Below are 22,091 nucleotides of genomic sequence, written 5' to 3' on the forward strand. Positions count from 1 at the left end.
AGTGTATCTAACGCACTGTGACACCCGGTCCCAGAGGGGGAAAGGACAGTGTATATAACACACTGTGACACCCGGTCCCAGAGGGGGAAAGGACAGTGTATCTAACGCACTGTGACACCCGGTCCCAGAGGGGGAAAGGACAGTGTATCTAACGCACTGTGACACCCGGTCCCAGAGGGGGAAAGGACAGTGGATCTAACACACTGTGACACCCGGTCCCAGAGGGGGAAAGGACAGTGTATCTAACACACTGTGACACCCGGTCCCAGAGGGGGAAAGGACAGTGTATCTAATGCACTGTGACACCCGGTCCCAGAGGGGAAAGGACAGTGTATCTAACACACTGTGACACCCGGTCCCAGAGCGGCAGAGGACAGTGTATCTAACACACTGTGACACCCAGTCACAGACAGGGAAAGGACAGTGTATCTAACACACTGTGACACCCGGTCCCAGAGTGGGAAAGGACAGTGTATCTAACACACTGTGACACCCGGTCCCAGAGGGGGAAAGGACAGTGTATCTAACACACTGTGACACCCAGTCCCAGAGGGGGAGAGGACAGTGTATCTAACACACTGTGACACCCGGTCCCAGAGGGGGAAAGGAAAGTGTATCTAACACACTGTGACACCCGGCCCCAGAGGGGAAAGGACAGTGTATCTAACGCACTGTGACACCCGGTCCCAGAGGGGGAAAGGACAGTGTATATAACACACTGTGACACCCGGTCCCAGAGGGGGAAAGGACAGTGTATCTAACGCACTGTGACACCCGGTCCCAGAGGGGGAAAGGACAGTGTATCTAACACACTGTGACACCCGGTCCCAGAGGGGGAAAGGACAGTGTATCTAACACACTGTGACACCCGGTCCCAGAGGGGGAAAGGACAGTGTATCTAATGCACTGTGACACCCGGTCCCAGAGGGGAAAGGACAGTGTATCTAACACACTGTGACACCCGGTCCCAGAGGGGGAAAGGACAGTGTACCTAACGCACTGTGACACCCGGTCCCAGAGGGGGAAAGGACAGTGTATCTAACGCACTGTGACACCCGGTCCCAGAGGGGGAAAGGACAGTGTATCTAACGCACTGTGACACCCGGTCCCAGAGGGGGAAAGGACAGTGTATCTAACACACTGTGACACCCGGTCCCAGAGGGGGAAAGGACAGTGTACCTAACGCACTGTGACACCCGGTCCCAGAGGGGGAAAGGACAGTGTATCTAACACACTGTGACACCCGGTCCCAGACGGGGAAAGGACGGTGTATCTAACACACTGTGACACCCGGTCCCAGAGGGGGAAAGGACAGTGTATCTAACGCACTGTGACACCCGGTCCCAGAGGGAGAAAGGACAGTGTATCTAACACACTGTGACACCCGGTCCCAGAGGGGGAAAGGACAGTGTATCTAACGCACTGTGACACCCGGTCCCAGAGGGAGAAAGGACAGTGTATCTAACACACTGTGACACCCGGTCCCAGAGGGAGAAAGGACAGTGTATCTAACACACTGTGACACCCGGTCCCAGAGGGGGAAAGGACAGTGTATCTAATGTACTGTGACACCCGGTCCCAGAGGGGGAAAGGACAGTGTATCTAACGCACTGTGACACCCGGTCCCAGAGGGGGAAAGGACAGTGTATCTAACACACTGTGACACCCGGTCCCAGAGGGGGAAAGGACAGTGTATCTAACACACTGTGACACCCGGTCCCAGAGGGGGAAAGGACAGTGTATCTAATGCACTGTGACACCCGGTCCCAGAGGGGAAAGGACAGTGTATCTAACACACTGTGACACCCGATCCCAGAGGGGGAAAGGACAGTGTACCTAACGCACTGTGACACCCGGTCCCAGAGGGGGAAAGGACAGTGTATCTAACACACTGTGACACCCGGTCCCAGACGGGGAAAGGACAGTGTATCTAACACACTGTGACACCCGGTCCCAGAGGGGGAAAGGACAGTGTATCTAACGCACTGTGACACCCGGTCCCAGAGGGAGAAAGGACAGTGTATCTAACACACTGTGACACCCGGTCCCAGAGGGGGAAAGGACAGTGTATCTAACGCACTGTGACACCCGGTCCCAGAGGGAGAAAGGACAGTGTATCTAACACACTGTGACACCCGGTCCCAGAGGGGGAAAGTACAGTGTATCTAACACACTGTGACACCCGGTCCCAGAGGGGGAAAGGACAGTGTATCTAATGTACTGTGACACCCGGTCCCAGAGGGGGAAAGGACAGTGTATCTAACGCACTGTGACACCCGGTCCCAGAGGGGGAAAGGACAGTTTATCTAATGCACTGTGACACCCGGTCCCAGAGGGGGAGAGGACAGTGTATCTAATGCACTGTGACACCCGGTCCCAGAGGGGGAAAGGACAGTGTATCTAACGCACTGTGACACCCGGTCCCAGAGGGGGAGAGGACAGTGTATCTAATGCACTGTGACACCCGGTCCCAGAGGGGGAAAGGACAGTGTATCTAACGCACTGTGACACCCGGTCCCAGAGGGGGAAAGGACAGTGTATCTAACGCACTGTGACACCCGGTCCCAGAGGGGGAAAGGACAGTGTATCTAACACACTGTGACACCCGGTCCCAGAGGGGGAAAGGACAGTGTATCTAACGCAGTGTCACACCCGGTCCCAGAGGGGGAAAGGACAGTGTATCTAACGCACTGTGACACCCGGTCCCAGAGGGGGAAAGGACAGTGTATCTAACGCACTGTGACACCCGGTCCCAGAGGGGGAAAGGACAGTGTAGAAGGACGAGGGCAACAGGTGCATCGGAATATCATTATCTCCAAATTTCCCTTCAATCACACACACCATCCCAACATGGACTGATATCGTCCGTTCCTTAATCGTCTCTCCCTCACAGCACTGGGATATGGGGGTAGTGCAGGAAAGTGGAGTTGAGGTAGAAGATCAGCCATGATCTCATTGAATGGCGGCGCAGGCTCGAAGAGCCAGAAGTCCTACTCCTGCTCCTATTTCCTATGTCCTTATGTTCTTATGTGAGAGTACCTTAGCAGCAGGAGGCCATTCAACTCCTCCAGCCTGTTCCGCCATTCAGTTGGATCGTGACTGGTCTGTATCTTAACTCTATCTACCCGCCTTGGTTCCGTATCCCTTAATACACAACAAAAATCTATGAATCTCAGTTTTGAAATATTGCAATTGACCCCCAGCCTCAACAATTTTTTGGGGGAGAGATTTCCAGATTGTGTGGAAAAGTGCTTCCTGATGTCACCCCTGAATGGCCTGGCTCTAATATTAAGGTTATGCCCCCTTGTTCTGATCTCTGTCACACAAGGAATAAGTTTCTGTCTACCCTGTCAAATCTTTTAATCATCTTAAACACCTCGATTAGATCGCCCCTTAAACTTCTATTCTCAAGGGACTACAAGCCTAGTCTGTGCAACCTACGTAAGAATTCAGAGCAGGAGTAGGCCATACGGCCCCTCGAGCCTGCTCCACCATTCAATAAGATCATGGCTGATCATCGACCTCAACTCCACTTTCCCGCCCGATCTCCATATCCCTCGATTCCCCTAGAGTCCAAAAATTTATCGATCTCAGCCTTGAATATACTCAAAGACTCAGCATCCACAGCCCTCTGGGGCAGAGAATTCCAAAGATTCACAACCCTCTGAGTGAAGAAACTTCTCATCTTGGTCTTAAATGACCGACCCCTTATCCTGAGACTATGCCCCCTAGTTCTAGACTCTCCAGCCAGGGGAAACAACCTCTCAGCATCTACCCTGTCAATCCCCCTCAGAATCTTGTATGTTTCAATCAGATCCCCTCTCATTCTTCTAAACTCCAGAGAGTACAGGCCCATTCTACACAATCTCTCCTCATAGGACAGCCCTCTCATCCCAGGAATCAATCTAGTGAACCTTCGTTGCACCGCCTCCATGGCAAGTGTATCCTTCCTTAGATCCCGCATAAGAGATTAGCGTGTAAAGTTAAGGCACATGGGATTGGGGGCAAGGTATTGCCTTGGATAGAAAACTGGTTGGCAGACAGAAAGCAAAGAGTTGGAATAAATGGTTTTTTTTCCGAGTGGAAGGCAGTGACTAGTGGGGTACCGCAGGGATCGGTCCTTGGACCCCAGCTATTCACAATATATATTAATGATCTAGACGAGGGAACTGGATATAATATCTTCAAATTTGCAGACGACACAAAGCTGGGTGGGTGTTTGTGCTGTGAGGAGGATGCAGAGAAACTACAGGATGATTTGGACAGGTTGGGTGATTGAACAGATGCATGGCAGATGCAGTATAATGTGGATAAATGCGAGGTTATCCACTTTGGTGTCAAAAACAGGAAGGCAGATTATTATCTGAATGGCAATAGATTGGGAGAAGGGGAAGTGCAACGAGACCTGGGTGTCCTTGTGCACCAGTCGCTGAAGGTAAGCATGCAGGTGCAGCAGGCGGTTAAGAAGGCAAATGGTATGTTGGCCTTCGTAGCGAGAGTGTTTGAGTACAGGAACAAGGATGTCTTGCTGCAGTTGTACAGGGCCTTGGTGAGACCACATCTTGAGTATTGTGTGCAGTTTTGGTCGCCTTATCTGAGGAAGGATTTTCTTGCCATGGAGGGAGTTCAGCGAAGATTCACCAGGCTGATACCTGGGATGGCAGGAATGACGTATGAGGAGAGATTGGGTCGATTGGGCTTATACTTGCTGGAGTTTAGAAGAATGAGAGGGGATCTCATTGAAACTTATAAAATTCTAAAAGGACTAGACAGACTAGATGCGGGAAGGATGTTCCCGATGGTCAGGGACTCCAGAACCAGGGGTCACAGTCTAAGGATAAGGGGTAGGCCATTTAGGACTGAGATGAGGAGGAATTTCTTCACCCAGAGAGTGGTGAACCTGTGGAATTCTCTACCACAGAAAGCCGTAGAGGCCAATTCATTAAATATATTCAAGAAGGAGCTAGATATATTTCTTAAGGCTAAAGGGATCAAGGGGAATGGGGAGAAGGCAGGAACAGGGTACTGAATTTGGATGATCAGCCATGATCTCATTGAATGGCGGAGCAGGCTCGAGGGGCCGAATGGTCTACTCCTGCTCCTATCTTCTATGTTTATATGTTTCTATAAGGAGACCAAAACTGTGCACAGTACTCCAGGTGTGGATCTCACCAAGGCCCTGTACAATTGTAGCAAGACTTCCTTACTCTTATACTCCAATCCCCTTGCAATAAAGGCCAACATGCCATTAGCCTTCCTTATTGCTTGTTGTCCTGTCCTCATAATTTAACCCTTTTAGCCCCGATATCATTCTGGTAAATCTGCACTGCACCCCCTCCAAGGTCAATATGTCCTTCCTGAGGGGTGGTACCCAGAATAGGATGGGCAATAAATGGTATCCTTGCCAGCAATGCCCACACCCCAAGAATGATAATAATTACTGTAGCCAAATGATAATAATTACTGTAGCCAAATTTGCTGATGACACAAAGATAGGTGGGAAAGCAAGTTGTGAGGAGGACACAAAGTCTGCAAAGGGATATAGACAAGTTAAGTGAGTGGGCAAAAATTTGGCAGATGGAGAATGAGAATGTGGGAAAATGAGAGGTTATCGACTTTGGTAGGAAGAATGATAAAGCAAATTATTATTTAAATGGAGAGAGACTATAGAATGCTGCGGTACAGAGGGATCTGGGGGTCCTCGTACATGAAACACAAAGTTAGCATGTAGGTACAGCAAGTAATTAGGAAGGCCAATGGAATGTTGGCCTTTATTGCAAGTGGGATGGAGTATAGGAGTAAGGAAGTCTTGCTGCAATTGTAAGTGAGAGCACACCTGGAGTACTGCGTACAGTTTTGGTCTCCTTATTTAAGGACGGATATACTTGATTTGCAAGCAGTTCAGGTTAATTCCGGAGATGAAAGGGTTGCCTTATAAAGAGAGGTTGAGCAGGTTGGGCCTATACTCATTGGAGTTTAGAAGAATGGGAAGTGATCTTATTGAAACATAAGATTCTGAGGGGGCTCGACAGGGTAGATGCAAGGAGGATGTTTCCCCTCGTGGGGGTTTCTAAAACTAGGGGGCATAGTTTCAGAATAAGGGGGCACCCTTTTAAGATGGAGATGAGCAGGAATTACTTCTCTCAGAGGGTCGTGAATCTTTGGAATTCTCTACCCCAGAGAGCTGTGGAGGCGGAGTCATTGAATATATTCAAGGCGGAGATTGACAGATATTTGAGCTACAGGGGAGTCAAGGGATATGGAGATTGGGCGGGAAAGTGTTGAGGCCAAGATCAGATCAGCCATGATCTTATTGAATGGCGGAGCAGGCTCGAGGGGCCGAATGGCCTCCTCCTGCTCCTGTTTGTTATGTTCTTATGGTCTTATGTTCTTAAAAACTCCTCTCCACTGGTACCTCTTCATTTCTCCCAGCTCCTTCTCCAGCCTTCCGCCCTTCTCCTCTTCTTCCCGTAGCCTCGCCCTCAGCTCCTCCATGTCCGCCTCAGTCTCCAACCTCAGTCGATCGGCCACCGTCACTGCCAGGTGCATGTCCTTCTGGAACTGGAGCCAGTCCGCTGCCTCGGCCTAAGGGGAGAACAGAAGCCTGAGTCCCTAGGCCGAGATTGCAGCACGGTTGCCAAGCTGACAACCGACTCCTCCCAGCGAGATTGAGAGGGAGCTGGCGGAGACGCCGGGCAAGTATTTCATTCCCACACTACCTCCCTCTCCCCGCCCCCTCCTTCTGAGCCAGAAGGTCGTGGGTTCGAGCCACGTGAGACTCGAGCCTCATTAATCCAGGCCTGACATTCCCCGGTTGCCTGTCAGCGGGGCCGTACTGAGGGAGAATTGCACAGGCGGAGGGGCAATACTGAGGGAGCGTTGCACTGTCGGAGGGTCAGTACTGAGGGAGTGCTGCACTGTCGGAGGGGCAGTACTGAGAGAGCGCAACACTGTCGGAGCATCAATAATGAGGGAGCTCTGCACTGTCAGAGGGTCAGAACTAAGGGAGCGCTGCGCTGATGGAGGGGCAGCACTGAGGGTGCGCTGCACTCTCAGAGGAGCAGTAATAAGGGAGCGCTGCACTGTTCGAGGGGCAGTACTCAGGAAGCGCTGCACTGTCGGAGGGGCAGTACAAAGGGAGTGCCACACTGTCGGAGGGTCAGTACTGAGGGAGCGTTGCACTGTTGGAGTGTCAGTAGTGAGGGAGCGCCGCACAGTCGGAGGGGCGGTACTGAGGGAGCGCCGCACTGTCGGCGGGGGAGTGCAGAGGGAGCACTGCGCTGTCAGAGGGGCAGTACTGAGGGAGCGCAACACTATCGAAGCGTCAGTATTGAGAGAACGCTGCACTGTCGGAGGGGTAGTACTGAGGGAGTGCTGAACTGTCGGAGTGGCATACTGAGAGAGTGCTGCATTGTCGGAGTGGCAGTGCTGAGGGAGCTCTGCACTGTCAGAGGGGCAGTACTGAGGGACCGCCGCACTGTCGGAGGGGCAGTACTGAGGGACCGCCGCACTGTAAGAGGGGCAGTATTGAGTGAGCGCTGCACTGTCGGAGGGACAGTACGGAGGGAGTGCTGCATTGTCGAAGGGGCAGTACTGAGGGAGCGCGGCACAGTCGGAGGGGCAGTACTGAGGGAGTGCTGCACTGTCGGAGAGGCGGTACTGAGGGAGCGCGGCACTGTCAGAGGGGCAGAACTGAGGGAGCGCGGCACTGTCAGAGTTGCAGTACTGATGGAGCGCTGCACTGTCGGAGGGTTTGTACTGAGGGAGCGCCGCACTGTCAGATGGGCAGTATTGAGGGAGCGCTGCACTGTCTGAGGGTCAGTACTGAGGAAGCGCTGCACTGTTGGGGCGCAGTACTGAGGGAGCACTGCACTGTCAGAGGGGCAGTACTGAGGGAGTGCTGCACTGTCGGAGTGGCAGTACTGAGGGAGCGCTGCACTGTCAGAGGGGCAGTGCTGAGGGAGCGCTGCACTGTCGGAGGGACAGTACGGAGGGAGTGCTGCATTGTCGGAGGGGCAGTACTGAGGGAGCGCGGCACAGTCGGAGGGGCAGTACTGAGGGAGTGCTGCACTGTTGGAGGGGCGGTACTGAGGGAGCGCGGCACTGTCGGAGGGTCAGTACTGAGGGAGTGCTGCACTGTCGGAGGGGCAGTACTGAGGGAGTGCAGCACTGTCGGAGGGGCAGTACTGAGGGAGTGCAGCACTGTTGGAGGGGCGGTACTGAGGGAGAGCTGCACTGTTGGAGGGTTAGTAGTGAGGGAGAACTGCACTGTCGGAGAGGCTATACTGAGGGAACGCTGCACTGTCGGAGCAGCAGTACTGAGGGAGTGCTGCACTGTCGGAGGGGCAGTACTGAGGGAGCGCAACACTGTCGGAGCGTCAGTACTGAAGGAGCACTGCACTGTCGGAGGGTCAGTACTGAGGGAGCGCTGCACTGTCGGAGGGTCAGTACTGAGGGAGCGCTGCACTGTCGGAGGGTCAGTACAGAGGGAGCGCTGCACTGTCGGGGGGCAGTACTGAGGGAGTGCTGCACTGTTGGAGGGGCGGTACTAAGGGAGAGCTGCACTGTTGGAGGGTCAGTAGTGAGGGAGCGCTGCACTGTCGGAGGGCAGCACTGAGGGTGCGCTGCACTCTCAGAGGAGCAGTTCTAAGGGAGCGCTGCACTGTTGGAGGGGCAGTGCTGAGGGAGCGCTGCACTGTCGGAGGGTCAGTACTGAGGGAGCACTGCACTGTCGGAGCTGCAGTACTAAGGGAGTGCTGCACTGTCGGAGGGGCAGTACTGAGGGAGCGCAACACTGTCGGAGCATCACTACTGAGGGAGCACTGCACTGTTGGAGGGGCAGAACTGAGGGAGAGCTGCACTGTCGGAGGGCAGCACTGAGGGTGCGCAGCACTGTCAGAGGAGCAGTACTAAGGGAGCGTTGCACTGTCAGAGGGGCAGTGCTGAGGGAGCGCTGCACTGTCGGATGGGCAGTACGGAGGGAGCGCGGCACTGTTGGACGGACAGTACTGAGGGAGCGCTGCACTGTCGGAGGGGCAGTACTGAGGGAGCCCTGCACTGTCGGGGGGCAGTACTGAGGGAGCCCTGCACTGTCGGGGGGCAGTACTGAGGGAGCCCTGCACTGTCGGGGGGCAGTACTGAGGGAGTCCTGCACTGTCGGAGGGGCAGTACTGAGGGAGCGCTGCACTGTCGGAGTGGTAGTACTGAGGGAGTGCCAAACTATTGGAGGGGCAGTACTGAGGGAGTGCCGCACTGTCGGAGTGGTAGTACTGAGGGAGTGCCAAACTATTGGAGGGGCAGTACTGAGGGAGCGCCGCACTGTCGGAGGGGCAGTACTGAGGGAGCGCTGCACTATCGGAGGGGCAGTACTGGAAGCGCGGCACTGTCGGTGGGGCAGTATTGGGAGCACCGCACTGTCGGAAGTGCCGTATTTTGGAAGACGCGTGAAACCGAGGGCCCTTTTTGCTCACTCAGGTGGGACGTGAAATCCCACACTATTGGAAGAAGAGCATGTGTGTTATCCCCGGTGTCCTGGGACCAATATTTATCCCTGAACCAACATCACTAGAAAACAGATTTTCTGGTCATTATCACATTGCTGTTTGTGGGAGCTTGCTGTGCGCATATTTGCTGCCGCGTTTCCTACATTACAACAGTGACTCCACTTCAAAAACTATTTCCTTGGCTATAAAGCACTTTGGGATGTCCTGACGTCATGAATGGTTACTGACTGTCTCTCTACTGATGTTAATAAGAACATCTTGAATATTTTGTGCAGTTTTGGTCGCCTTATCTGAGGAAGGATGTTCTTGCCATGGAAGGAGTTCAGCGAAGATTCACCAGGCTGATAACTGGGATGGCAGGAATGACGTATGAGGAGAGATTGGGTCGATTGGGCTTGTACTCGCTAGAGTTTAGAAGGTTGAGAGGGGATCTCATTGAAACTTATAAAATTCTAACAGGACTAGACAGACTAGATGCAGGAAGGATGTTCCCGATGGTCGGGGAGTCCAGAACCAGGGGTCACAGTCTAAGGATAAGGGGTAGGACATTTAGAACAGAGATGAGGAGGAATTTCTTCACCCAGAGAGTGGTGAATCTGTGGAATTCTCTACCACAGAAGGCAGTTGAGGCCATTCATTAAATATATTCAAGAAGGAGTTGGATATATTTCTTAAGGCTAAAGGGATCAAGGGATATGGGGAGAAGGCAGGGACAGGGTACTGAATTTGGATGATCAGCCATGATCTCATTGAATGGCGGAGGAGGCTCGAGGGGCCGAATGGCCTACTCCTGCTCCTATCTTCTGTTTCTATGTTTCTATAAAAACATAATAATTTGGAGCAGGAGTCGGCTATTCGGCCCCTCGAGCCTGCTCCACATTCAATAAGATCATGGCTGATCATCGACCTCAACTCACTTTCCCGCCCGATCTCCATATCCCTCGATTCCCCTAGAGTCCAAAAATCTATCGATCTCAGCCTTGAATATACTCAAAGACTCAGCATTCACAGCCCTCTGGGGTACAGAATTCCAAAGGTTCACAACCCTCTGAGTGAAGAAATTCCTCCTCATCTCAGTCTTAAATGACCGACCCCTTATCCTGAGACTATGCCCCCTTGTTCTAGACACTCCAGCCAGGGGAAACAACCTCTCAGCATCTACCCTGTCAATTCCAGTCAGAATCTTGTATGTTTCAATGAGGTCACCTCTCATTCTTCTAAACTCCAGAGAGTACAGGCCCATTCTACACAATCTCTCATCATAGGACAGCCCTCTCATCCCAGGAATCAATCTAGTGAACCTTCGTTGCACCGCCTCCATGGCAAGTATATCCTTCCTTAGATAAGGAGACCAAAACTGTGCACAGTACTCCAGGTGTGGTCTCACCAAGGCCCTGTACAATTGTAGCAAGACTTCCTTACTCTTATACTCCAACCCCCTTGCAATAAAGGCCAACATGCCATTTGTCTTCCTTATTGCTTGTTGTTCCTGCATGCTAGCTTTCTGTGTTTCTTGCACGAGGACACCCAAATGTCTCTGAACAACATTTGAAAGTTTATCACCATTTAAAAAATATTCTATTTTTCTATTCCACCTACCAAAGTGAATAACCTCACATTTCCCTACATTATACTCCAGCTCCCTCACACTATCACTCAGTAACCCCTCTCCCCCAGTGTTGTGTATGTACCTTTAAGAGAATAACTGGTCTCAGACTGCAGTACCGGCAGTGACCACCCCTGTATAAAAGGCGCTAGTGAGCCTCTGTTGTTTTCAGTTTCACTATTGACTTCCATCAGTAAAGACTTGTTTTGTTCCACTCCTGCTGTCCGTGTCTCAATCATTCACGGACGTAATGCTGGCGACGAGCAGATACGAACCTACCTACAGTCTGCACCACCTCCTGGGATCCATTCCTACAGCGAAGTGAGCAGAGGTCGAGGCCAGAAAGAAAAGAAAGTAAGAGGCAGTAGAAATGGGCGTCGACCATGGGCATCCGCCCCTGTGTTTGCGGAGTTGAAGATTGCTGGAGAAGCTGTCGGAAGCGGGGCCTGGTTCCTGTCGACGGTGCTTCAGCTAATCGGGCTGGTGGCAGGTAGTGCACTGATCCTTCCTGGGCTGCGGCGGTCGCGAACTCGAGCGGGTGGTTTGCAACGGGGCCGAGCAGCGTTGTCGGGAAGATGAGAGAGAGAGGGTGGAGCACACAGGGCGCGGCCAGTGCTACGAAGCCGGGCTGCGTATAGACCCGCGAAGAGGGAGGCAAGAGTCCCACAGGGTTGTTCCACGACAGGAAAATAATAAAAAAAAGAAATATTAAACGCGCAAGAAACCGCGAGGAGCTGCAGGTTGCAACGGGAACCGCGGAAAGCAGCGCGAACAACAGCGGGGAAGAAGGCAAAGCGCGGGAGGCGCCATCTTAATCAGCGGGGAAGAAGGCAAAGCGCGGGAGGCGCCATTTTAGATTTGCAAGATGCCGAAGACTGGCTGTATCACTGCTTTTGATAATGCAATAGAGGACTGGACCACGTATGTGGAAAGAGTCGAGGTATATTTCGAGGCAAACGAAATAGCGGAGGGGAAAAAGGCATCGATATTGCTAAACTTAATGGGCGCTAGAACGTACGGCCTATTGCGGGACCTGATTACTCCAGCCAAACTGAAGGCGAAGAGTTTTAACGAAATTGTTGCTGTCCTACAGGAACACCTAAACCCTGCACCGCTGTTGATAGCAGAAAGATTTAAATTCCACAGGAGAACTCAGCATAAAGATGAGAGCAATGCTGAGTACCTTACGGAACTACACAAGCTATCAAAGCACTGCCAGTTTGGAGCAGGACTGGCAGATACTCTACGGGACAAATTTGTCTGTGGACTCCTGAGTGAAGGAACACAGAAGAAGTTACTCTCAGAAAAAGAGCTGACGCTGGATAAGGCTTTCAGCGTGGCAGTATTGTATGAAGCAGCAGCCAGGGGAGCTGCAGAAATTCAACAAAAACCACAGGAATACGGCACCCACGAAATGACACGGGGATTTGCAAAATGTTATCGCTGCGGCAGAACTAACCATGACCAGAAGGACTGCTGGTCCAAAGACAAAATATGCAGGCAATGCGGGAAGATGGGACACATTGCACAAGTTTTCAGGTCTGGGAAGAAGACCAGCACAACAAAAAGGCTACTAAGGAACCGTACAAGAAAGTACAAAAGATGATGGACAGTAGATCCGAAGACCAGATGAGCGATAGTGAATCCGGGAACAGGAGACTAAGCTGTCTCAAACTTCACAATGTAATCGCAAAAGAGGATCACCGAACCATTTGGGTCACCCTCACGATAGCAGGGTCCCAAGTTAAAATGGAATTGGATACAGGATCAGCGCTAACCGTCATGAATCGACGAGACTACGAGCGGCTATTTTCACACATACCCTTGAGAGAGACATCCATCGTCTTGACGACGTATACGGGGCAAAAAGTATACCCCAGAGGAAAAATAAGGGTGCCTGTCGAATACAACGGCAAGAAAATACGGAAATTGTATCTCTACATACTGCCAAATGGTGGACCACCGTTATTGGGACGGGAATGGATCAGGAAGATAAACTTAGATTGGCACTCCATTCATGCAATGACGGTGGACGGTAAAAAAGATGAAGACGTCACTCCTGGACGATTGTCAACAATCTTAGCTAACGCCAAAGAGGTATTTCAACAAGAACTGGGCACGCTTAAAGGCGTAGCCGCCTCGATAAAAATAGAAAAGAATGCAGTTCCCAAGTTTTTCAAAGCAAGACCGGTACCATATGCAATTCGCCCAGCCGTCGAGGCAGAGCTGGAGAATCTGGAGAAGGCAGGCGTGTTGTCTAAGGTCGACTGGAGCGAGTGGGCGACACCCATTGTTCCTGTCATGAAGAAAACGTTAAGCAATAAGTCCGGGGAGCCAAGGAAGATTTGCATCTGTGGGGATTTCAAGGTGACGGTGAACCCAGTCCTTCACACAGTACAATATCCTCTTCCAAGGATAGAAGACATCTTCGCCTCACTGTCTGGAGGGAAGCGTTTTACAAAAATTGACCTGGCACAAGCATATTTGTAGATGGAGGTTGAAGAGTCCTCTAGGAAGTATCTCACGATAAACACTCACAAAGGTCTTTACCAGTATCATCGATTGGTATTCGGAATAGCATCGGCTCCGGCAATATGGCAAAGAGCGATGGAACAAGTCCTGCAAGGGATTCCGGGGACTCAGTGTTACTTGGACGACATCCTTGTGACAGGTGAAGATGACAGTGAACACCTTAACAACCTAGAACAGGTGCTCACTAGACTACGGGAACATGGGCTGCGAGCCAACCGCCCCAAGTGCGAATTTTTTAAGAAACAGATATCGTATTGTGGCCACGTGATTGATGAAGAGGGGTTACATAAGTCCCCTGACAAAATTGAAGCGGTTGTTAAGGCCCCAGCGCCTGAAAATGTGTCGCAACTGAGGTCATTCCTCGGATTGGTGAATTACTACCATAAGTTTTTGCCGAATTTGTCGACAATTCTGCACCCACTGAACGCCCTGCTACGAAAGGGGGTAGCATGGAAATGGAGCGATGATTGTAAGCGGGCCTTTCAGAAGAGTAAGGACTTAATCACTTCAAGGGAAGTATTGGCTCACTACAACCCAGCACTGCCGATCAGACTGGCGTGTGATGCGTCTCCCTACGGCATTGGGGCGGTACTGTCACGTAAATTCCTTGATGGTTTAGAGAGGCCGATAGCTTTTGCGTCACGCTCATTAACTTCTGCCGAGCGTAACTACACCCAGATTGACAGAGAGGCCCTCAGCCTAGTGTGGGGGGTGAAGAAGTTCAATCACTACCTGCACGGTCAAAAATTTACTCTACTAACCGATCATCAACCTCTTGTCTCCATTTTCAACCCTCAGAAGGGCGTACCGATAATGACAGCACAACGGCTGCAGAGATGGTCCCTTTTCCTAGGGGCACACCAATATGACATCGAGTACAAAGGAACTAAACAGCATGGAAATGCTGATGGATTGTCACGCCTACCGTTGCCGACGGTGGAAGAAGAAGACCTTGCAGTGGATCCAATGGAGTTATTCCACTCGACCATAGTCGAATGTCTCCCTGTGACGAATGCAAACATAGAAAAGGAAACGCGAAATGACCCGACACTCTCCTGGGTCTATGATTTAACGGTGAAGGGATGGCCAGCACATGGCGAACCACTGCTGCCAGCATTCTCGCCGAGAAGAGAACAGCTGTCAGTGTGCAGAGCAACCTTGATGTGTGGATCCAGAGTAGTAATTCCACCTAAGTTGACGGATAGAGTGCTCAATGAGCTTCATGAGGGTCCTCTGGGTGGGGTAAAAATGAAGAACTTAGCCAGAGCGTTTGTGTGGTGGCCGGGAATCGATAGAGAAATCGAAGAGATGACCAAGAGCTGTGCAGGATGCCAGAAGGTCCAAAACGCCCCACCACAAGCTCCTCTGCATCCATGGGAGTGGCCCTCATCTCCATGGCAAAGGGTGCACATTGATTTTGCTGGTCCCTTCATGGACTCGATGTTTTTAATTGCGGTGGATGCACATTCAAAGTGGTCAGAGGTAATAAAAATGTCCTCAGCCACCACGGAAAAAACTATCACAGTCTTATGAACCATATTCGCCAGGAATGGGCTGCCTGAACAGATTTGCTCTGACAATGGACCACAGTTTGTGTCTGAAGAGTTCCGGAGGTTCTTAAAGAACAATGGTGTTAAGCATTACACATCTGCCCCATATCATCCAGCCACTAATGGATTGGCCGAGAGGTTTGTCCTAACATTCAAGAAGGCTATCAAGGCAATGTGTAATGAAGATATACCCCTACAACACAAGGTGGACAACTTCTTGTTTGCCTACCGGAATGCGACACATGCGGTTACCAACCAAACTCCAGCCATGATGTTCTTCAATCGAAGACTACGATGCCGCTTGGATTTGGTTAAGCCAAACGTCCGAAGAGATGTGGAGAACAGGCAGTTTCAGAATATGAATGAAAGGCCGACCAGGAGTTTTAAGATAGGTCAACCAGTTTTGGCCCGGGACTACCGCACTGAGAAATGGCAGCCAGGAACGATTTGTACACGACAAGGACCTCTCATGTATACCGTGGACGTTGGGGAGAGCATTGTAAGACGCCATGCTGACCAAATTCTAGAGTCACTGGAAAACGTCAACTCCACACCACGATCTGATACACCTGGTAATGAAATCGACGTTCCAATTGCAGCTACCGCAGAACCGGTAATATTGGCAGCAGATGAACCAAACAACGACATTGATCCCGACTCAACATTACCAGAAGAACCTGATACCCCAAAGAGGCGTTATCCAGACAGAATCAGGAAGCCTCCTCAAAGACTGAACTTATAATTGCTTAAACTTAACCAATGTATCTAGCAACCGTAATTGTGATTGTAAATAGTTATCATTTAGTTGTTAAATGAATGTTATGTACTGTTTATCTAAAAGGGGAGGAATTGTTGTGTATGTACCTTTAAGAGAATAACTGGTCTCAGACTGCAGTACCGGCAGTGACCACCCCTGTATAAAAGGCGCTAGTTGTTTTCAGTTTCACTATTGACTTCCATCAGTAAAGACTTGTTTTGCTCAACTCCTGCTGTCCGTGTCTCAATCATTCACGGACGTAATACCCAGCGCCCTGTGTCACTGACTGTATCTCCACTGATGTTAATCCAGCTCCCTCACACTGTCACTCAGTAACCCCTCTCCCCCAGCGCCCTGTGTCACTGACTGTATCTCCGCTGATGTTAATCCAGCTCCCTCACACTGTCACTCAGTAACCCCTCTCTCCCCCAGCCCTCCGTGTTACTGACTGTATCTCCACTGATATTTATCCAGCTCCCTCACACTGTCACTCAGTAACCCCTCTCCCCCAGCCTCCTGTGTTACTGACTGTATCTCTACTGATTAATCCAGCTCCCTCACACTGTCACTCAGTAACCCCCCTCCCCCAGCGCCCTGTGTTACTGACTGTATCTCTACTGATGTTAATACAGCTCCCTCACACTGTCACTCAGTAACCCCTCTCCCCCAGCGGCCTGTGTCACTGACTGTATCTCTGCTGATGTTAATCCAGCTCCCTCACACTGTCAATCAGTAACCCCTCTCCCCCAGCGGCCTGTGTCACTGACTGTATCTCTGCTGATGTTAATCCAGCTCCCTCACACTGTCACTCAGTGGGCTCTCTCCCTCAGTGCCCTGTGTCACTGACTGTATCTCTACTGATGTTGATTGGTGCTTGTCCCAGTATCAATATTTAATCAGACTGAGCTGTGATTCAATCGGAGGGAACAGGATATTTTGGCGGTCTTTGTTTAACCGAGACTGTGCCTTCTGGTTCGAAAGGTCATTTTCACAAGCAAGTGGAATGCAGTCAGATTTGAGTCATTCACCCAGACCGACATTTCCCAACTCCAGAGATCTTCACAGATACATCGACATCATGGGCCCCAGAGCCCTTTCTGTTCCCCTCTCTGGGCCTTTCCTGCTCTGTGTCTCTGTGTGTGGGGGGAGGGGGAGCAGGGGGGGAGGTGTGGCCTCAGCCCCACACTGGGTGAGATCAGCTCACTCAGCACTAGGCCGGGGATGGAGCCTGGGCCTTTCCTGCTCTGTGTGTGTGGGGCTCAGTCCCACATTGTCAAACATCGCAGATACAAGATGTCTGAATGGGTGATGATTCGTTCCAGGATTGAGCAAGGGCGAACTGATGGCCAGGTCAATAGGAAGTCACAATTTATACTGACGTGACCAGCTCAAGGAGTTAGTGGATATCCGGATTGAGAAAGAGGCCTGAATGTTAAATATTTACAAAATGTACTCTTTTAAATATAAACTTGGATCAAAAGCAGAGTCCCACGGAGTGGGAGTGGGGAAGGGGAGGTCAAAAGGAACCCTGGGAACTGATAGTTATCTGAGAGCGGACGAATGTTGTCACTGAGCATCCCCATAGCAACCGGGACTTGGGGAGTGGGGCCAATCAGGCCTTCCTCTCGCAGTGGAGCCTCGGAGGGAGTCAATTCGAAGGTTCAAGCATGAGGACCAGGAGCTTCTCGTCATTGCCCAGTGACGGACCCCCCACTCCGGTCCCATTTGCAAGGGGCGGTGGGTGGGTGCGGAGATACGGTGAGGGCAGAATCAGGTCTGTCTGTAATTGTCACTCCCACCTCACCCCAAGGTCGAACGTCTGCTGTCTAGGCTCGTGGGGAATGGCCTCTGGGGAGGGACTGTATCCCCAGGGAACGCCAGTACATTCGGTGGGGTGTGGGGGCGGGGGTGGAGAGAGAGAGAGCGAGAGAGGGACCGTACCCGCCATGGAGGGTCCTGGCCCACTCCAGACAACAAGACCATGTCCCAATTCCTACCTTCATCTGCTCCTTCAGTCTCTTCACTTCGGTCCTCAATTCTTCCCCGTCCGAACTCAGATATACGACCAAATCTGGGGAAGAGAAAACCAGTCGATAACCCCGTTACAATAGCAAAATACTGCGGATGCTGGAAATCTGAAATAACAACAGAAAATGCTGGAAATACTCCGCAGGCCAGGCACCATCCGTGGAGAGAGAAACAGAGTTAACGTTTCAGGTCTGGGACCCTTCATCAGAACTGGAAAAAGCTGGAGATGTAATCGATACTAAGCAGGTGCAGAGACAGCGGGGGGTGTGGGGTGTTAGGAGGGGAGGAAGAAATAGAAAGAACATCCTGTACTTTTGTAAGAGACAGGAAAGATAAAATGTTGCAAATGGGAGTGGCAAAATAATACAGCATGAAAAATGGGGGCAGAGATAATTATCTGAAATTGTTGAACTCTATGCAGGCTGTAAAGGGCCCAATCGAAAGATAAGGTGCTGTTCCTCGAGCTTACGTTGAGCTTCATTGGAACAATGTAATAGGCCGAGGACAGAGAGATCAGAGTGGGAGTGAAGCGGTGAATTAAAGTGACAGGCGACCGGATGCTCAGGGTCACCCATACGGACTGAACGGAGGTGTTCCGCAAAGCGGTCGCCCAATCTGCGTTTGGTCTCCCCAATGTAGAGGAGACCGCATCGTGAGCAGCGAATACAGTATATTAAATTGCAGGAAGTACAAGTAAATCGCTGTTTCACCTGGAAGGGTCTGTTTGGGGCCCTGGACAGTGGGAAGGGAGGAGGTAAAAGGGCATGTGTTGCATCCCCTGCGCTTGCACGGGAAGGTGCCAGGTGAAGGAGACGGGCTGTTGGGGGTGATTGAGGAGTGGACCAGGGTGTCGCGGAGGGAGTGGTCCCTTCGGAATGCTGAAAGGGGAGGTGAGGGGAAGATGTGTTTGGTGGTGGGATCACGTTGGAGGTGGCGGAAATGGCAGAGGATGATCCGTTGAATGTGGAGGCTGGTGGGGTGAAAGGTGAGGACAAGGGGAACCCTATCGTGGTTCTGGGAGGGAGGGGCAGGGATGAGAGCAGAAGTGCGGGAAATGGAATGGACACGGTCAAGGGCCGTGTCATCCACAGTAGAGGGGAATCCTCGGTTGAGGAAAAAGGAAGACATGTCGGAAGCACTGGTATGGAAGGTGGCATCGTCAGAACAGACACGGCAGAGACGGAGAAACGGGGAGAATGCAATAGAGTCCTTACAGGAAGCGGGGTGGGAGGAAGTGTAGTCCAGGTAGCTGTGGGAGTCAGTGGGCTTTTAATGGATGTTTGTCGAAAGCCGATCGCCAGAAATGGAGACGGAGAAGTCAAGGAAGGGAAGGGAAGTGTCGGAGATGGACCATGTGAAGGTGAGGGAAGGGTGGAAATTGGAAGTAAAATGAATGAACTTATCTAGCAGGAAATGGTACCAATACAGTCATCGATGTACCGCAAAAAGAGGTGAGGGAGGGGACCTGAGTAGGACTGGAACAAAGAGTGTTCCACATATCCCATGAACAGGCAGGCATAGCTAGGGCCCATGCAGGAAATAAACTGGGATAAATTCGCCCGAAACCTCCTAGAACACCTAAAACGGATTTATGGGCAGGCAGCAGACAGCATGGGGAAGCCGCATCGGAATAACCGGCTGCTGCTCGAGCCTAGTAAGAGCCACCAGTGGGAGATAGGAGACTTAGTGATGGTAAGGAACTATGCCCAGGTGGGAAGTTTAGAGCCACTCTACATGGGACCCTACAGTATAGTGGATAGGGCCAGCCCCATGGTCTATGCAGTAAAACTACCCCGGTGCACAAAGTGGTTCCACGCCAACCAGTGTAAATTGTATAAATCTGAGAAGTCAAGTGCAAGTTCACAGAAAGTAAAGACAGGCACTGTGGCTTGTTTCCAGGGAAAAGTTGTCCAGCCCACAAATTGGGACACTTCCCCGCCCCAGTGGGACCCTAGTTTTAACCAAAGTTTGAATTTGAGTGAGTTAGGTGGCTTAAGAACAGAGAAACAGCAGCCTGGGATCAGAAATCTGCAGGCTGCTGCCACGCCATCCACTGAAACTGCTCGCGCAGGCGCGGTCGCGCACCTGAGGGGAGAGTTTTGCCAAAAGGAGATCCGCGCAGGCGCAGTCGCCTGTTTAAAAGGACCAGCTTCCCAGCCCGCTTCCAGAGTGGTCCCCCCCATGATGTGGGACCCTGGGGAGGCTGGGATAGCAATCCCTCTTACAGAGGACACAGGGGGGGAGCTGGCACCAGGTTGTGGACCTGGAGAGGAGGATTTGCAGCCACCATCAGCGGGTGGTGAGGGAATACCTGCCCCCAGCACAGGAGTGGGCAGGGAAAAGGAGGCAAACCCGGAGTACCGACAGGCTGCCAGGTATCTTATACAGTGCAGGCTGTTGGCACCAGGGGGAGAAGGTTCGCAGCCAGCTAGGGCTGCGACCCTGGCTCAGGGTCCGCCAGCCAAAGTTTCCCCCACAGAGACGCCCCTCAGAAGGTCTCAGCGGGTCCGCAAGCCCGAGACAAGATGGTCACCCACATTACAGTGGAGTAAGGCGGCCTCCCGAACCAGGGAGAAGCCAAAGAAGAGAGGTCCCCAACCAGCAGCCATAAGCTGCGGGGGACCAGAGACAGGAGGCAGCCCAGCTTCGCTGCAGCCAGCAGTAATCTGCGACAGTGCCAGAGAATTAGCCTGGACGTCCGGAGACAGGCGGCATTTGTATTATAGCTTTGGTGTGCATATAGCGTGCTTTTAAGGTGTATTTTAAGTTTTGTTGATATAACTAGTTTTAAGTTTAAGTTTAAAGAGTTTAAGTTTACATGTGTGCCAAATGTTTGTATTTTGGTCCGAGGTCAAGGGACCCGACCATGTCTCCACCTAAGGCAGCAGGTCAGTGAGACCTGGCTGTGTGTCCTTTTAAGTTTTTGCAAGAGATTGGACAAAAAAGCTGCCCCGTTCGCCCAGCCTGAGCTGGGCATCGAATGAAGATATGAATACAGAATGTTGGGGATCACCTCGCCACCGGATGAATCCAGAGGGACACCCCGTAGCGACCTTCGGGAAAAACCGGACAGGGTCCGGAGGAACTTGCCTACTCCTGCTATGCAGAAGAGGTGGCCCCAGCTGGGTGGGGCACGGCCCCCAACCCAGCACTATCCTGACCGAAGTTCACTTGCGGGAGACCTCGCTGTTGAGGAGTCATGATGGGGAAGCGCGGGCGCCTTGTCAGATAGGGACGCGTTCCCCGGGGGTGGGTGGTGATGGCCCGAGAAAGATTGTGTAGGGGAGGGGGAGGCCCAAGAGTTGCGTGGGTGCGTTCGGGGGAGGGAGGAACTCACCCGGGGGCCCACGGGCAAAGTTAGTGTAAGTGTGGCTGCGAAGGATGAGTGGGTGGCCGGATCTGCTCTGGCAGTTCCTGCGACCTTGGCCCTCAATGGGATCCAGAAGGGTTGTGGGGCCCACATTTGGAGACCCAGGCTGGGAAGAGAGAGGCCAATGGACACATCTCCCTTCCCCATGGGAGTGAATGGGAAGGGGTTGGGTCCATTGGGATTCTCTACAATGGGAGTGAATGGGAAGGGGTTGGATCCATTGGGATTCTGTACAATGGGAGTGAGTGGGAAGGGTTGAATGGGAAGGCCCTGGATCCATTGGGACTCTGTACAGTGGGAGTGAATGGGAAAGGGTTGAGTCCCATGGGATTCTGTGCATTGGGTGTGAATGGAAAGGGCTTGGGTCCATTGGGATTCTCTACAATGGGAGTGAATGGGAAGGGGTTGGATCCATTGGGATTCTGTACAATGGGAGTGAATGGGAAAGGGTCGGGTCCATTGGGATTCTGTACAATGGGAGGGAATGGGAAAGGGTTGGATCCAGTTGGATTCTGTACAGTGGGAGTGAATGAAAGGGATTTGGGTCCATTGGGATTCAGTACAATGGGAGTGAATGGGAAGGGGTTGGGTCCATTGGGATTGTGTAATTGAGTGAGATGTGCGTGTATATGGTGAGCCCTGTCAGTTGTCACCCCACAGACTGTATGATGAAGGAGATCGGCTGGAGCCTTAAGTTCACTTTGCCAATCCGTCAGGGGGAGGTAGAGCAGCATCGCCCTCTGGT

The 22,091-nt window shown here is 51.8% G+C and overlaps 1 protein-coding gene across 1 annotated transcript in view; it reads right to left on the reverse strand.

The window, feature by feature from the left end:
• The window catches only part of LOC147095450 (cytospin-A-like), a 119,847-nt gene that overhangs the window by 94,862 nt on the left and 2,894 nt on the right, over window positions 1-22,091 (reverse strand). The window contains exons 2-3 of the mRNA XM_085974595.1: window positions 17,946-18,019; window positions 6,416-6,585 (exon numbers count right to left, since the gene is read on the reverse strand). Coding sequence (XP_085830721.1) covers window positions 6,416-6,585; window positions 17,946-17,951 — 176 coding nt within the window. The 5' untranslated portion in view covers window positions 17,952-18,019. The remainder of the gene's footprint in view (window positions 1-6,415; window positions 6,586-17,945; window positions 18,020-22,091) is intronic.

The sequence above is a fragment of the Somniosus microcephalus genome, unplaced genomic scaffold (genome assembly GCF_052327205.1).
Source record: "Somniosus microcephalus isolate GS21.2 unplaced genomic scaffold, FLI_Smic_1.0 unresolved_chr1, whole genome shotgun sequence".
NCBI classification, from domain to species: domain Eukaryota; kingdom Metazoa; phylum Chordata; class Chondrichthyes; order Squaliformes; family Somniosidae; genus Somniosus; species Somniosus microcephalus.